We start from the raw sequence: 18,361 nt of genomic DNA, 5'->3' as shown, positions 1-18,361 counted from the left end.
TGACTTTCCCCCTCTCCTCATACACATCCAAGACATTCACAAAATATCAGTTTCTGTTAAAGCAATGTCCAACTTAAATTACTTAGAAAAATATAGATAAAAAATGTTAAATTTTCTCCCAATTAAAAAATAAAAAAGAAAGTTCTTACAGAACACTCACAGGAAAATAGGTTTCCACGACTTCAAAATTAATAAATCCAATTACGATCCAGACCAAGAGGGTAACAACAGAGATGATAACAATGAAAGGAACAAAATAGCCACTAAGTTTGTCTGCAAACTGCTGAATGGGAGCCTGAAAAAATGAAAAGATGATTTGATTCTGAGTTTTTTCCTCTTTCCTCTTTTTCTTTTTTACTTTGAAGATAGCACATGATTGGCATTGTGGAGAAACATCTTTTCTTGAGCCCCAAATTAACAATGAAACAAATTAGCAGTAACCAAATGGTCTCTCCCTGCCTCCCTAGGGCCTATTATGATGCTCGGCCCATTTACTACCTTGACTTTTAGCCAGAACACCTACAAAGGCATTTAAAAGTTATTACTCAGACTAGACCAAACCCATACCATGTTTTTAAAGAATTTCTCAAGTAATACTAGCCTCACCATCCCAGCCCAATCACCTTGGATGTCTGCGCTTCCTCCACAAGCTTGACAATTTGAGAGAGGGTTGTGTCTGCTCCAACGTGGGTTGCTCTGATGAGTAGGGACCCATTCTGGTTAATGGAGCCAGCAATCACTGAACTGCCTGGCTTCTTGGTTACAGGCATGGCTTCCCCTGGATAAGGAGGTAAGAACAGTTCTGAAGGAGCAACCAGAAGCGACAGCCTGACAATTCTTACTTAGACGTCATTTCTGTGGTCAGGGTTTGTGACTTCATTGGTATAGAGAGCTTTTAGGGAAGAAACTGTTAGTGCAGGTATTAATACAACTTAGTCTGAGAAAACTGCCTGGGACAGTTAAAGGATCTGCTCAGGGTCACACAGCCAGTAAGTGTTGGGGACTTAAATCCAGAGCTTCCTTATTCTTAAGTCAGTTCTCTATCCACCAACTTTGTTAAGCACTGGAAATACTAATATCTATTTTAAAAAATGACAATTCTTGTCTTCAAAGAATTTCCAAACTAAAGGTGCTAAAAAAAAAAAAAAGTGGTGGAGACAGGTGCAGGTCCAGGAAGGAACTGGGGGAAATTCTAAGAAGTTCCAAAGTAGTAGAATAAGGTTAGAAAAGGAAGTTATTCTAAGCTGGGTTTCCTCTTTATCGGAGATGTGGGAGTTCATGGGTCCACCCTCCAATCAGAGGAACAGAAGGTAAGGATGGTAAATGTTTATTGACTATTGACAGTTTCCCTTGTATACTAATTTAAAAACTACAATCAATTAGTAGACACCTTCCAAATCAATTGTAAATTAAAGAATGAAATACAAGAATCCTAAGAACAAGGGGTAGAAGGGAGCTTCATATATAACTCAGACCTCCTGAATTTGGGTCAAGTTATATAGAATCCCCAAAGCTATTCCACGTATATGCTAATAGAGCCTTGAATGGAGGCATCCTTGCTTCCTGAACCTTGAATATCCTCTTTCTTCCCCTCTGCATTCATTCAATGTTTTCTGATCAAAAGAATGCTATTTCTCTAGGAAGTCTGCCCTGTCTTCTCCTTTTACCCCATTGTCAACAAAAATTTCCCTCCAACCTTGAGTGGCACTTTGTTCTTCACTCAGTATAAAATGAGAGATTATGGTGATACATGTTCATTCATTTTCCCACTACTGGCTATAAGATAATGGCAGCAATCTTATCTTATTTAAATTTCAGACTTTGTCTAGCATCAATGAACTGTACGTAGTAGGTACTTAATAAACTCTGGATGCATAATAGAATGAAACGATCTTTTTTTTATTTTTTTATTAAAACTTTTTATTTACAAGATATATGCATGAGTAACTTTTCAGCACTGACAATTGCAAAACCTTTTGTTCCAATGTTTCCCCTCCTTCCCCCCACCCCTTCTCCCAGATGGCAGGGAGACCAATACATGTTAAATATGATAAAGTCTATGTTAAATATATGTATACATGTCCATACAGTTATTTTGCTGCACAAAAAGAATCGGACTTTGAAATAGTGTACAATTAGCCTGTGAAGGAAATCAAAAATGCAGATGGACAAAAATGGAGGGATTGGGAATTCTATGTCGTGGTTCACACTCATTTCCCTGAGTAGAATGAACTGATCTTAAAGGGATTCTCTGGCCTGGGGATAACCCAGGGCCAGGCCAGGCTAGAACTATTGAGATTGCTGCTTATTAGAAAGAAATCCCATACTACTTTAGTCCCCTACCACCCCTGGAGCACTGCTTAAAACTGCTAAAACACTAGGGATGGGTGACAAGGCGAAATGTACTTGCCCAATAAAATACATCAGAGTCCATTAGGTTCTCTATCAGACTGAGTCTTCACACAGTCTTCTTTGGCCACCTGCTTCAAGATTCACAAGAGCACAGAACCAAAGGGAAATACCAGGGGAGAGAAAAATCCAAGCAAACAAAGGATATTTTTATAACAAACAAGCTTGGTGAAATTAGCTCTGTGAACTATTGTCCTAGCCCCATGCTTCTCAGTGATCATAATGTACTCAATACCCAAAAGCTTCTGGAAAAAGCACACTCAACCAGCTCCCTACCAAACTATCTTCTCTTTTGTAGTTATTCCAGAAAGATTTGTAACTGTGACATGTCTCCTGCAGTAGAACATAAGTCTCTGTAGAGGAGTTTTTTAATTCCTTGTCTTTGGTGAGAACACTTAAGAGTCGGGGCTTGGAATCAGGAAGACCCAATTGGGGTCTGTGTGACTCTAGGCATGTTATATGACCTCTGTGCCTAGCTTATAATATAATTATATAATAATAAAAGCTTATTTAGTCTACCCAAATGGTTGATTTAAAAGAGCCAATAGTTTCCCAAGCCCCTGAAAGGCCTTACCTGTGATGAGGGACTCATCTACCATCGAATGACCTTCAATAACTCGCCCGTCCACTGGGAATTTGCCCCCTGGAACCACTCGAACAATGTCGCCTCGTTGCACAAGTTCCACATCCACTTGTTCTTCACTGGAAAGGAATCAACATGGAAAATTCTCATGATACCATCCTCCTCCCCCTGCATCTCTCGTTTTATATAGGCTGTGTTACACACAGTTTGTTATAACATGGTCAGAGATGGAGCTGCGAAAGACAATTTCATAAGACTCTCTTTTGCAGAAACTTCAAATCTGTTAAAGGAATTTTATAACATTATACATATGAAGACAAAATTGAGAATTCCAGAGAAAGAATTATCAAATACCTTAAGAGGATGTTGTCTGAATCTAGAGTTACAATAGTTGCTTCTGTAGCTTGTAGTGAAATTAGCTTTGCAAGAGCCTCAGATGTTTTCCCCTTAAAAAAAGAAAAATATCATATAGTAACAATGCTAAAAGAATAAAAGTAACATAGCATTAGAGATGGCAAGAGAGTTGCAGCAGCAAGTTAGTTTGGGAAACATAACGATCAAATCATAAATTTTTCATGACAATTTGGATGGTCACCCAGAACATGTTTTTGTCCCATCATTTTTTTTCTGCTTAAAAGAGGAAGCTATAAAGAACAAATTTTAGGGGCAGCTAGATGGTACAGTGAATAGAGCACTGATCCTGAAGATAGGAAGACCTGAATTCAAATTTAGCCTCAGACACTTAACACTTACTAGCTGTGTGATCCTACCCTACGCAAGTCATTTAACTTTATTTTTAATGCATTTAATTTAATAATTAATAATAATTGCTTTATAAATCATTTGGGGAGAGAAAAAAATCAGAACCAAAGGGAAAAACCAGGGGAGAGGAAAAAAAAAACAGGAAAAAAAGAAGTGAAGATTACATGTGTCGATTTACATTCCATCTCCACAGTTCTTTTTCTGGATGAAGATGGCATGTTCTGTCCAAAATCTATTGGGATTCCTTTGGATCATCCCTGAACTACTGAGAAGAACCAAGTCTTTCATAGTTTATCAATTCACATTGTTGCTGTTATTATATACAATGTATTCCTGGTTCTGTTTGTTTCAATCAGCATCAGTTCGTGTAATCTTTCCAGGCCTTCCTAAAATCAGCTTGTTCATCATTTTTATAGAACAATAATATTCCATTATCTTCATATACCACAGCTTATTCAGCCATGGCCCAATTGATGGGCACCTACTAACTTTCCATTCTCTGTTACCACAAAAGTTGCTACAAACATTTTTTGCACTTGTGGATCCTTTCCCCTCTTGTATGATTTCTTTGGCATACAGACTCAGTAATGATACTGCTGGATCAAAGGGTAGGCACAATTTGATAGCCTTCTAGGCATAGTTTCAGATTGCTTTTCAGAATGGTCTCATGATTTCACAAGTCCATCAACAATGCATTAGTGTCCCAGTTTTCCCACAACCTCTTCAACATTTATCATTATCTTTTCCTGTCATCTTAGCCAATCTGAGAGGTGTGAAGTAGTACCTCAGACTCCAAGGCAAATTTACTTAACCCCAACTGCCTCACCAAAAAGCAAAACAAAACCCCAAAAAGAATTTCTAGCCTTTACTCAATCCTCCAATGGGTGTTTAAAATAAACTTCATTAAAAATCCTCATCATCGTCTGATGCTGCTGCTGAACTCCTGAACAACTCTGCTCACTTGTTTTTTTTTTTTTACCTTTGCTATGTGTTCCAGCCAACGTCCCAGAGCAATGAACACAAACAGCATAGGTGGGGTGTCAAAGAAAGTAATGGGATTCACTTTTGCTTTTTCGGCCATTGCAACCAGGAGGATCACCAAAGAGTAAGCAAATGCAATGGTGGTCGCCAGTACGATGAGCACATCCATGTTAGCGGTCTTATGTTTCAGGGCTTTATACGCCTGGATGTAGAAGTGCCAGCCTCCAAAAAACTGCAACAGCAAAGAACCACAGATATTTTTCTCAGTGTGTCACAAATAAGCACACAAAGGAACTTTAAGTTTGGAGTTTCTTCCTTTGACTGGGATTAGTAAACCAAGGGTTGGTAAACTCGACCTGTTTTGGTCCAACTGAAAACTAAGAATTTTTTTTTATTTTCAAAATCAAATTTTGTTATAAAGATGTAAAAACCATTCTTAACTCACTGGCTGTCTAAAAACAAGAAGAAGGAGTAATGATGGGTGGATTTGGCTCTCAGGTCAGAGTTTGCCAACCTTGGCCTTAGAAGCTAAAGAAAAGACTCTGATTAGGAACAGTAATGATATACCTTAAAAGGCCCTTCAAAAACAAGGTTGCATACAAGGATAAACTTTCTATGTATAAAACTTACTTCCCCTTTTTCTAGGGCTTCAACCAGAGGTACTTCACAAGAGCTAGGCTTTAGTAGCTGTTTTCTTTTTTCCCCGTATGGTAGACTTAAGCAGATGTAACTGAGAAATGTATCTGTAATTCTGATAAAGTGAGAGACCCAGACATTTTTCAAAAAAAGCAGGTATAACTGCCCTTTTTAGTTCAAATTTCAAGATGACTTTGTCTAATAGTCTAACAGTAGTGCCTCAGGAAACAATGACCTCCAAAATCTATTGCTTAAATGTTTAGATTGAAGTACCGTGGAGAAATAGAACATATAACATATAATATGTACTGACAGATTTAAATATCAAAGGTAATAATTCCTAATGCCTTGTTTCCTACCTTGAAAACAAACACAATTTTGTTTAGCTTTTAAAAAAAGAATTATCCAATTTAGATTTAGCTGTTCAATATAATCATTTTTGTCCTGTATAAAGATTGGATTTGGGGTTAATTTCCTGCTTGCATTTGAAAATTAGCTTCCATATCAAAAGTTTTAACTGTTTCCATGGTACATAAAAATAATCTACCAAATTTCACTTGCCTGAACAGGTATACATAACAAAAAGGACAGCAAATTCATGACAGATAGTCCCGGCAGGAGCTGGTGCTCCAGAAACATTGAAGAGTGATAGCTTTCCATTTCTTCCTCACTTATGTTGTGATGCTGGTGAATACTAGCAAGATGGTGGTCCATAACCATCATATAAATCATCAGCCCCATCACAGGAATACAGAAAAACAGACTCACGAGGAAGGCTCGTTTCCACCTTGAAATTAAAAAAAAAAAAAAAGGAACATCTTTTTTGTAGGTAACCAACAATTACAGAAAATATTGGCATCTGACATTCAATCTTGGCTGCCAACATTTAATGAGAAGTTCAAAATTGTAATGAATGAGATACTTGGTATGAAATGAGACACTCACTGCTGAATTTCTCGTTTATGGTCAAGGTGGCTTGCTGAGCGATCCTTCTTGACTAAAGATGCTTCAAAACCTAAGTTCTAAGGAAAGACAAGAGAAGATTATTTTAAAATAAAGCCACTAGGGAGATTTTTAGCCAAGCTTTCATGTAAAATACATTTATATTTCTCAAAGGGATGAGAATTTCCCTTTTAGAAAATTAACTGGTGTTTAATAATCATTTAACAAAATTAGGGCATTGTACCTCTTCTTATCTGTCAGTTCTCCGCCCAGTTGGTTTATGCAACTGAAGGATAGTCATTCATTTATTAATGGTGTTCCATATAGCAAAAGATAGTTAAATCTCCTCTTTTCTTGGCATATAAATATCTGTTATGCATAGTTATTGACACCTATCTTCAGTATAAAGAAGGAACACCAAGTCATTTATGGTTTGGGTTTGGTAAACTAAAGTATAGGATAATTATTTCACTATTATAAATGTCTCAGGAAAAGATCATTTATAAAAATTATTCTGTTATAATGAAAAAAAAAAAAAGAAAAAAGGAACCAAACAACCAAGTCTCAACAGTTGATAGCAACAATCATGATGACAGAAACATCACTTCTTTCTCTGGGTATGGATAGCATTTTCCACCATAAATCTTTCAAAGTAGTCTTAGATCACTGTATTCCCTAGAATAGCCAAGTCATTCACAGATGATCATCTCACAACATTGATATTATTTTGTACACAATACATTTCATGTTGCATGATCTTGGAGGACTTTCCAAATTTTTCCAAAAGCATCCTACTCATCATCTCTTATAGAACAATAGTTTTTCAGCATAATCACATACCACATTTTATTCAGCCATTCCCCAATTGATGAGGATCCTCTCAATTTCCAATTTTTACCCTGAGAAAAGAGCTGCTTTAAATAGTTTTGTACATATAGACCCTTTTCCGTTTTTAAAAAAAAATCTCTTTGGGATACATGCCTAGTAGTGATATTGTTAGGTCAAAGAGTATACATGATCTTATAGCTCTGGGCACAGTTTCAAAGTGCTCTACAGAACAGTTGAATCAGTTCACAATTCCACCAACAATGCATTAATTTCTCATTTTTCTCACATTCCCTCCAACATCTGTCATTTTCTTTTTCTGGCCCATTAGTCAGTCTAATAGGTATGAGGTAGTATCTCAGAATTGTTTTAATTTTCATTTCTTCAATCAATAGGAGTTAGAGAGTGTTTTTTCATATGGCTATAAATAGTTTGATTGGTTCCTCTGAAAACTGTTTTGATTATCAATTGGGGTGTAGCACTTAATTTTTAAAATTTTGACTCAGTTCTACATACAGTGGAGAAATGAGGCCTTCATCAGAGAAAGAGTTTTGCCATCCATTACCTGTTCTGATCCAATACCTGGATTGGATACTATTTATATGAATTGTAAACTTGGTTAAAAAATGATTTAAAAAAGCAAATATTTGCCATCATAAAAACTGAAGAATAAATAAGAGTCTTTGACAATGATGTTCAGAGAGTCTTATCAAGTAAAGGAGGAGAGAAGCCTCCTTTGTGGAGTAGCATGGCACCAGTATTGGCAGGGCTCTTCTTTCTTCTTGTGAACAGGGGGCAGCAAGTAGAAATGGGAAGCTTGGCTCCCTCCAATCACACTCCCCTGTAACCATGTTCTGCAAATGTTCAAGTTAAATTCTATGAGGTGAAAAGTCCTAAATCCAGATCGAGTCCTAGTATGACAAGTGTCAATGAAGTTGTCTCTATGGCTGATCTAGAGCCCAAGACAGGAAATGGGTGGGAGAAAGGAGGAAGGGTTGGAAGAAGGAATAGAGAACTATAGGAATGCTAGCTATCAACTGAGAAATATCTGGACAAACTGTGACATGAATGTAATTTCACTATATAATCATAAAAGTCCATAAAAAACAATAAATATGAGGCAATCAGAAAAACCTGACTAGAAGTTCCTTTTACAAACTAAAACAGAATGAATTATAAAGATGTGACTCCAATGGTGTTAATCAAAACAACAGTAAAAAGCAGCTGAACTTTGGTTAATTGCAATGACCAAGTGTAGTCCTAAACAAAAAGATGATGAAACACACTTCCTTCCTCTCAGTAGAGAGGTGGAGGAGTATGGGAGCATAATGTCACAAGTACTGTCAGACTGGCCCATTGATCTGGTGTTTTTGCTTCACTGTTTTTCTTTATTACAAGGGAGAGTTAAGTGACTTCGTTCAGTATGTTGAGAAATCACGACAGTGTAAAAGCCTAAAAACACATCTAAAACCTAAAAAAGAAAGAAAAAAAGAAGCTACTATTAGTGGGGGTGTGGCGATATTTTTGTTACAGGAAAGCGCTCATTTGAATGGTTTTGTTTAAATGAGCTTTTCTGTGTACTGTGAATACTTCTCATTTAGAGACAAACAAAGTAGATTGCTGAAGAATAGAGGAATGATATGGATGGGCACTTGGTCTTTCAGTTCCCTTTTCCAATGCACAAATAACTGTTAGACAGTCATATACTTTCACAAAAAGCTAAAACAAAAACCTCAACCGGTGATGATCATGATTGCCTCATGCCAAATTTTCTTTTATTACCAATTTTTTTAGTCTTCCACAGCCACTTCAAGTCGAACCAGGATGGTAGAGATATCTGCATTTTTACCTGATAATGGCTCTATTTTGACAAGGAGGATCAGCAGGAGGTAGGGAAGCCAGACAGAGGAGGGGGAATCAATTACTCAAAGTCCTTCTGACTAAATCAGAAGAAATATATGAAGTGTCACATAAAGAACCCTAGCCTCCTGTTCTCTGTTGCCTTACCAGAAAAGAATGATTCTAGGGAATTTTCAAGAAACTGTTTAATTTAGTTATAATTGTTCCAGATTACAATTCAATACTAGAGAGAAGTAAGCAATCTTGAGCTGAGTAAATCACTCTGTTAGAAAGCTTAGATTGATAATGAAATAATGGAGAAAAGGAAAATCTTGGCACTTACTTGTATCGTACTGATAACATCTCTAGGGCCAATAATCTCTGGATCATATTTGATATGTGCTTTGTTGGTGGCCAAGGCCACGGAGCAGTAGAAGATTCCTCTTGTTTTCATAAGGGTAGATTCTATTTTATGCACACAGGAGGCACATGTCATTCCTCTCACCTATTAAATACAAACATTTGTCTCTTTCAGAAATAACCTGCTACTGTATATTGCATGATGCTAGTTAAAGTCACAGCTGTACATAAGACAAAATTTTATACAACCAGCAGGTGGCGATCTATTTTCATTTATATGTATGTGTACATGTCTGTGATTGTGCATGTGTGTAATTCTCTGTAATTTAGGCTCCCTTCAACACTGTTGAGATATGATTACTGAAACATGTACTGTGTAGTAACACTGGAGTAGGCTGCTAGTCATCTAGATCACTTTTTTTGGTGGGGAGTGGAGGGTTACATGAAATGATCTGAACCAGTATCTTTGTTTTAGTATACCTTTTACAAAATAGCTTGCAATATGGTGAGAAAATGTGGAACTACATTTTTTCTCTTAAATAAAGAAATGAAAAAAAATTTATATTCATACAAAAAAGGACCCATGTAGAGTTCACCAATATATGAGAATCTCTTCTCTTTTCTTTAAAGACAGAGATTTTATAACCTAGCTATTCTTATTTCTAAGAACTGTGCTGTGACATCTCTCCATGCCCAATTCAAATCCTTCAGTTTAAGCTAATTTCTTATTTTGATTCGTCCTAGAAATATAACCCTTAACCTATATCACTCACAGATTGTCATCTCCTTTGCCCATCTTTGTGGATCTACTCTGAATCATCCCCAAGTACTCCATGGAAGGCTTTTAAGGTCTTACTTACAATAAGTTCCAGGACCCCATCCCCTTCATCAGCATTTTCCATCACCACAGCTCCAAATCCAAGTTCCCTGATAGATTCTGCTATCATTTGGGGCTGTATAATAGTAGCATTGTATCTTACTTCTGCCTTGCCAGCCATCAGGGCCACGAGCACAGAATATATCCCTGGAAACATTAATAAAAGAAATAATTCAGACAATGGAATATCTCTAGGAAAAGAAGAATTTTATAACTGCCTTTTAATCAGTTTTTAATTGAAACTAAGGCCAATGGTAAGGGGGGAAAAGCCCAAAATTAAACTAGAGTATTTAACCTTTAGGCACAGAACAAAGACTAACTAAGGACTGGTGTAAAAAAGAACCTATATGTATTCGGAAATCAAAGGTGGAAAGAAGAAATCAGCACTGGATTTCACTTTCTTCAAGAAAAATGCTCCATTAGACATGGTCTCAAAATGACAGCTCTGCATATGTTGCCTTACCTCCCCAATGTGACTAAGCCTCACAAAGTCAGAGTCTAGGCTTTATCTAAACTTTCCATCTCATCCAGTGACTAGCATGGTTTGGTCTGTATACAGTAAGTGCTTAGTCATATGTGTTCAATTGGATTTATTGAATGTAAGTATTAAAGGTGACTCTAGCAAAATAGCCAAGAAAGGAACAATATAAATATTGTAGTATTATCAAATAAAACTATTTTTCTTCTACTATTCTGCAGTCTGCCAATATGTCAGAATAGACCTTTTTAAAAATTTTTTCTCAATTACATGTAAAATAAGTTTTTAGAATTCATCCAAATTCTCTCTTCCTCCCCTCCCCACCTCAAGAAGGCAAGCAATTTCTTATAGGTTAAGCATGTGCAATCATGCAAAACATATTTCCATATTAGCCATGTAGGCAAAAGAAAACAAAGACAAAAAAAAAAAAACAAGAAAAATAAGTTTTTAAAAGTATGGTACAATTGGCATTCAGATTCCAATCAGTTCTTTCTCTGGAAGTGGACAGCATTTTCCATCATGAATCCTTTGGGATTGTCTTGGATCATTGTATTGCTGAGAATAGCAAAGTCATTCGCAGCTAATCATCATTCAATATTGTTGTTACTGGATACGATGTTCTCATGGTGCTGCTCACTTCACTCTGCATCAGTTCACATAAATCTTAGTATGTTAGATTATCTAAAAGGTATCCCATACTTCAAATTCCTGGATACACACATTGGTAATGAAAGAATTCATTAGCAAAACAACTACCATACACTTAGATATGAGCCTTCTACCATTGTTGTCTCATCTCTCTAATCAATCAACAAGCTTTTATCAAATACTTGCTATGTGTCAGTCCTGGGGACACAAAGATAAAAACCAAACAAGAATCTCTATCCCCAGGAAGTTTATCATCTATTGGAAGGAACAACAGGTTTACAAATGAGTAAAAATAGGCCTTTGTTTGTTCATTCGTTGTGTTTGTACTCCCAATGCTGACATCTGTCAATTACAATCAATATTATAGAATTTATTGCATCATAAACAATTTTGAAAGGGACAGTTTTAGAGAAATCTAGGCAGACTTGTATGAAATAATCCAGAGCGAAGGGAGTAGAACCAAGAAAACAATTTGTACAATGATGACGCTTTAAAGGAAAACAACTAAGACTTTAAGAACTCTGATCAATGTGTGACCAATCATGATCCTAGATGATAAAATACACTATATCTTCCTGACAGAGAGATGAGTAACTCAAGAGGTGAAATAACCCATAGTTTTGGACATACCTAATGTGGGAATTTGTTTTGCTTGACTATGTATACTTGTAGATCACTTTGGCCAGAGTGCAGATGCAGAGTTCATGAAGATGATTAATGCATAATTAGCCTGGAAAGATAGGCTAGAGTCAGACTGTGAAGAGTTTTAAAAGCCAAATAGAAGAGTTTATATTTTATCCTAAATTCAAGAGGGAACCACTGAAGTTTCTGAAGCAGGGCATTGACATGGCAACTTGTGGAGGATCAATTATAGAAAGAAAGAAAGAGCCCAATTAATCCATTGTAACAATCCAAATGAGAAGTGTTGAAGGCCTTCACTAGGGTGGCTGTGGTTTGAGTGGTGATAGCAAGAATGGGATGGATATGAGAGATTTTGAGGAAGTAGAAGTAACAAGACTTGACATCTGATTAGATGTGGCAAGGGCACAGAAGTGAAAAGTCAAAAACAATTTTAGGATTGTAAACTTTGTAATTGGAAGAAGAGGGACATCCTTGACAAAAACTGGGAAATTAGGAGATGAGAATTAAAGGTTTACAATTAAAAAAATGAGTTTTGTTTTAGAAATATTAAGTGCTATATCATTGGATCTTAGATTTAGAGCTAGAAATGACCTTTAAGATCATCTAGGCCAAACCCTTTCTTTTACAGAAGAGGAAACGAAGCCTGGAGGAGTGAAGTAACTTGCTCAATCTGGTTTCCCAGCCCACAGTACTAAGAAGTGAAAGTAAGGAATGAAAGACAAAACTTTAAAAAGCAGACAGGAACTCCCAAAAGTCAGTAGACTGGTACCTTTCAGGGATAGAGCAGAAAATCTCATACTCTTCGTTAACCCAAGGCTATCATTGTTTCAAAGTTCAATTCAGCTACAGATGTCAAAGACAAAAAGAAAGGTCCAATAATATACAAGTATTCAAAAAAAGTCCAAAGAACTTCTTTTTGCAAAGAACTGGAAATAAAAGTAGGTAGTGACTGGGAAATGGCTAAACAAATTGCAATATAAGAATGTGATAGACTAGATACTTAAAGGGACATCCATGTGGAGATGTCAAGCAGACAACTGGATATGTAATCCTAGAATTCAAGAGAGATATATGAGTTTTATTTATAGATCTGGGAACCATTTGCAAGGAGATAATAGTTGAATAGACAGGAGCTGGTGATATCACAGGATGGGAGGAGAGAGACAGAGGCACACACAGAGACAGAGAGACAGAGGCACACACAGAGACAGAGAGACAGACACACATAGACAGAAACAGAGAGAGACAGAGACAGAGAAAGAGAGCGACAGAAACAGAGAGAGAATGTGAACACAGAAAGAGGAAAGAAAAGAAGAGAGTCTAGGACATATCCCTGGGGTACTTCTACAAGGAAGTAAGACATAAATGAAAATTCTACAATGAGACCAAGAAGCATAGGTTAAAAATGTAGGAGTAGAATTTGAAAGAAGTACAGAAAGCTTCGATTGATAAAGAGAAGTTGAAAAGAAGGAAAAGGAGAGATATGATCAATGGGTCAAGCTGCCAGAGATTATGGGAGGTCCTAGGACCCAAAACTGGCCTTGGCAAGGAGAAATGCCACTCCATTCTGGAGCAAAGGAAGAGAGGATGAAGGACAATACTAAAAGGATATGGAGTGTAAAGGAGGGAAGAAGAGGGAGAGCACAATGGATGGCCTTAATTTCTTGAGTGAAATAGGAAGCAAGATCCTATGTTGAAGAATGGGGAGTTAATGTAGTATATATATTAAGAGAAAGTTTGAAACATCTTCTATGGGGAGTTAGGTTTAGGAGAATGAGACAAAAAACCCCAACCTTTATATGAAGTCAATAAGTATTTATTAGTATCTACTATATGCTTGGCACTTCAAAATGAAAAAAGTTAGATTATAGACAAATCCAATTAAAACTGATCTTAATAGGTCAACAGAATGGAATAGACAATTCAAAATTAGAACCAAAAACTTTCAGACGAGTATTTTATAAATCCAATATAATAAAATAACGGGGAAACTGAATTTATTTGGGAGAAAGAAGAGTGACATGAAATTCTGTAGCAACAAGGTTCAGAACAGGATGAAATGAAGTTTAAAGGAATGGAAGGAACTTTTAAAAGAAAGGAGTGATGATGGCAGAAAGAGGGCCTGAAAGTAGCAGTATGGAGCAAAGATCATGTCAATTCTTCCTCTGCTCCAGTATGTCAGAGGATGAGAGAGAAGGAGCAGCCAGCTTTAAAGAGGGTGCCAAGAAATGTGGCATTTTTAGGAGAAAACTAGGTACTAGTGAGGACCAGAAGATGGGAGGAATTTGAGAGGAAGAAATCTAAAACAAAGAATTGCTCAAAAGAGGAATCCATCAGACAAAGTGGAAAGGGAGGTTTGAGAACAGGGATTGGGATTTTGGAGAGCAATTTGGAACTATGCTCAAAAAGTTATCAAACTGTGCCTACCCTTTGATCCAGCAGTGTTACTTCTGGGCTTATACCCCAAAGAGATACTAAAGAAGGGAAAGGGACCTGTATGTGTCAAAATGTTTGTGGCAGCCCTCTTTGTAGTGGCTAGAAGCTGGAAAATGAATGGATGCCCATCCATTGGAGAATGGTTGAGTAAATTGTGGTATATGAACGTTATGGAATATTATTGTTCTGTAAGAAATGATCCAGCAGGATGAATACAGAGAGGCTTGGAGAGACTTACAGGAACTGATGCTAAGTGAAATGAGCAGAACCAGGAGATCATTATATACTTCAACAACGATACTGTACGAGGATGTATTCTGATGGAAGTGAATTTCTTCGACAAAGAGAAGATCTAACTCAGTTTCAATTGATCAAGGATGGACAGAAGCAGTTACACCCAAAGAAAGAACACTGGGAAATGAATGTAAACTGTTTGCATTTTTGTTTTTCTTCCCAGATTATTTTTACTTTCTGAATCCAATTCTTCCTGTGCAACAAGAGAACTGTTCGGTTCTGCAAACATATATTGTATCTAGGATATACTGTGACACATTTAACATGTCTAGGACTGCTTGCCATCTGGGGGAGGGGGTGGAGGGAGGGAGGGGAAAAGTCAGAACAGAAGTGAGTGCAAGGGATAATGTTGTAAAAAATTACCCAGGCATGGGTTCTGTCAATAAAAAGTTGTAATTATGAAAAAATAAAATAAAATACTGAAACTATTAATTGGGAAAAAAAGAGAACAGGGACTGGGGAGGGTACAGGTAGTGGATGCCATCCCCCTTTGCCTTTATTATTGGTACTCTCTCCACCTCCAACCCACTGATACCAATGATTTTTTCAGGCCTTCGGACCAAGCACTGGGGTGACAGCAGTCCATACCATGTGAATATGTCAGGGGTGTGATTTGGCCACAGATTGCAAGGATAGCAACCCTGTGAAGGATCTGCCTACCAATCTGTGGGGACATAAATATGTTTCACCTCCTGAAGCACCCCTTTCTCAAATGTTAGTGCCTGGGTTAAAATCCCAGTCTTTCTATTAGTCTGACTCTGATAATATTACTATTGTGGTTACAAAAATAAGAGGACAATTCTTATTTATTCAATCAATAAAGAAAAATATCAGAGGCAAAATACATGGATATGATTACATTAAAAGTTTCTTTATGACAGAAAGCAATACAAACAGAATAAAAGAAACAATTGACTAGGGAAAAGTTCTTACCATAAATAGTTCTGGTAAAAATCAGGCATCAAAATTTCATGTAGAATTGACCTAAATTAATATAATAAAATCCATTCTCAAAGGATATGAATAGACATTTCTTCAAAAAAGCACAAATGATCAATAACCATTTGAAAAGTTGTCCAAACTCTCTAATAATTAGGGAAAAAAGTTAAAAAAAAAAAAGCTCTAAAGTTCCCACCTTTCACCCACTACTTTGGTAGAGAGAATATCAAAAATGAACAAATTTAATTGATGGCAGAGCTATGGTACATTAGTAAGAAGCACATTATTACACTGTTGGTAGAGCTGTGGATTGGGGCAGGCTTTTACACATTTGGCATTATTCAGTAAGCCACAGAATTGTTCCTATCATTTGGGAAGACATATCAGGTGTTTTGGAAGGAAGAAAGCAACACCGAGTAAGAGCCACACTAGCTGCAGGTAATGTAAAACAAAACAAAAATCACAAAACCCATCAACAGAATTTATAAGAATGCACAGAAATAGAGAGGAGTGCATGTGCAGAGAAGCCATTTTAGTGACACTAAAAAGGGCAGCCAGCAACAATGCACACTTGTGGTTTCACATTGGGTTGTTGTTTTTTAAATGTCTGTATCCATTTGGTTTTGTCCCAATCCATGATTTCCCTGGTCTAGGAGACTCCCGCTGTGGAAGCTTCTTTCACCAAGTCAAATCAGCAACTCATCCGTAATTCCCAGTTTTGGAGTATTGGTGGAATTTAGAAGAGGAAAGGTTGAGATGTTATGTGACTTGATCATGGTCTTGCTTGTGTATTTGAATTCAAATTAGAAAAGAAGCTCCTATCCATCCCACATTGCTAAAATTGATTTTAATGAGGCTACTGTTCTATCTAGGTACTCAATTCAAGACAAGTTTATGAGAGAGTTTATATATTTCTTTACTTAACACAGTGAAACCTTACTACTTCGGAATACTCTGGGGGAAGTCAGGCTGTGAAAAGTCTGAATTATGAGTCCCGATCTATGTTTTCCTCAATAAATGGAACTCCAAGTGTAGAAATTCTCTCCAGTGGAAACCACTGCAGACGGGTAACTCAAGTGTAATTTCTAATCTTACTGTGGGAGTTGCTTGGGGTCACACAGTCGATAAGCTACTGAAGGAAGGATGCAAACCCACATTTTCCCAATTCCACTGCCAGTCCTCCATCCATTAATATCATTTTGCCTCTCTTTGAATCATTAGTTATTTTAAAACAGTACAGCATACTGTTTCTCTAAATCTGGCTGGCACAAAACCTGGGTGTGGCTGGCTGATAAAAGTCAACTGACTGGCTTCCATCTGCTATACGCCTAGTCTCCCAAGGGAAGAGACAAGAGATTGAGGTAGAATTTGAAGTTGGTTCTAACAGAAATTTGAAAGCTGTAAATTTACTGTGAGAACTTCCCAGCCACACCCTGGCACACCTCATTCTGTGGACCTTAGCCCTAAGGACTTAGGGTGAGCACTGGGGCAGCTCCAGAACCATTGGAGATTTCCTCAATCTCCTCTTAAATCATCCAACATTCATAGTAAATATATCTTTAACTTGTTATTTTGTGTAATTCTCTTTTATATATACACACATCTATACCTATGTATCTTTTAAAGAGTTCTCATTTTAAGAGTGTGATCTATATTTTGGTGACATACATTAATTTGGAAAGTTCTATTTGATCACTTTTTGGTATTCACACTATGACTCCAGCTATGGTAAAAAAAAATATATATATATATAACCTAATACAGATGCTTTACTTTTGCCTCTTAGTCCCCCTGGCTTCTTTCAAGGCTCAGCTCAAAGCATACCCTCTAAAGGAGACCTTTTCTAGTCCTTACCAGCTGGGAAAACTCTCTTCTTTCCAATGACCTTCCATTTTGTGGCTATATCAACACACCTTATATGTGCCTAGTTTTTTAAAAATATCTCCCCCATCCATAAAGATAGGGACTATGGCTTGGTTTGGTTTTTTGCCTTTCTTTGTATCCCCAGCACTTAGGACAGTTCCAGGAACATAGTAAGGATTTTTTTTTTTTTAGATATTGTTGTTCATTTATTTTATTTTTTTTCTTTTTCTTAATTTTATTTAATAATAACTTTATATTGACAGAATCCATGCCAGGGTAATTTTTTACAACATTATCCCTTGCACATAGTAAGGATTTAATAAAAGCTCTTTAATTGATTGATTTTAATCAGAGACAGAGCAAAATAATATTTGGCCCAGCACTTGCTCACAGTGGAATTACTAGAGACTGAAATAATGAAGTTTCACTAAATTAATGAAGTGTATATACACAGAAACACTTGATTGAGTAGTACTGACAATTGTTGCATTAGAAATTATGATCATCTCTGATTTTTCTTGTGCAACAAGATAACTGTATAAATATGCATACATATATTGGATCTAACATATATTTCAACATATCGGACTACCTGCCATCTGGGGAAGGGGATGGGGGCAAGTAGGGGAAAATTTGAAACCAAAGGTTTTGCAAGGGTCAATGTTGGAAAAATTACCCATGCATATGTTTGTTTTTTTAAAAATAATAACTTTATATTGACAGAATCCATGCCAAGATAATTTTTTTTACATTATCCCTTGCACTCGCTTCTGTTCCGGTTTTTCCCCTTCCTCCCTCCACCTCCTCCCCTAGACGGCAAGCAGTCCTATATATGTTAGATATGTTG

General features: G+C 36.8%; 1 protein-coding gene across 1 annotated transcript in view; it reads right to left on the bottom strand.

The window, feature by feature from the left end:
* The window catches only part of ATP7A (ATPase copper transporting alpha), a 120,904-nt gene that overhangs the window by 15,533 nt on the left and 87,010 nt on the right, over positions 1 to 18,361 (bottom strand). The window contains exons 6-14 of the mRNA XM_051969203.1: positions 10,198 to 10,361; positions 9,321 to 9,482; positions 6,317 to 6,393; positions 5,933 to 6,158; positions 4,734 to 4,967; positions 3,347 to 3,438; positions 2,984 to 3,111; positions 624 to 778; positions 161 to 295 (exon numbers count right to left, since the gene is read on the bottom strand). Coding sequence (XP_051825163.1) covers positions 161 to 295; positions 624 to 778; positions 2,984 to 3,111; positions 3,347 to 3,438; positions 4,734 to 4,967; positions 5,933 to 6,158; positions 6,317 to 6,393; positions 9,321 to 9,482; positions 10,198 to 10,361 — 1,373 coding nt within the window. The remainder of the gene's footprint in view (positions 1 to 160; positions 296 to 623; positions 779 to 2,983; positions 3,112 to 3,346; positions 3,439 to 4,733; positions 4,968 to 5,932; positions 6,159 to 6,316; positions 6,394 to 9,320; positions 9,483 to 10,197; positions 10,362 to 18,361) is intronic.

The sequence above is a fragment of the Antechinus flavipes genome, chromosome X (assembly GCF_016432865.1).
Source record: "Antechinus flavipes isolate AdamAnt ecotype Samford, QLD, Australia chromosome X, AdamAnt_v2, whole genome shotgun sequence".
NCBI lineage: Eukaryota > Metazoa > Chordata > Mammalia > Dasyuromorphia > Dasyuridae > Antechinus > Antechinus flavipes.
Note: the sequence above shows the minus strand (reverse complement) of the source record. Positions and strands in the feature narration are given on the sequence as shown.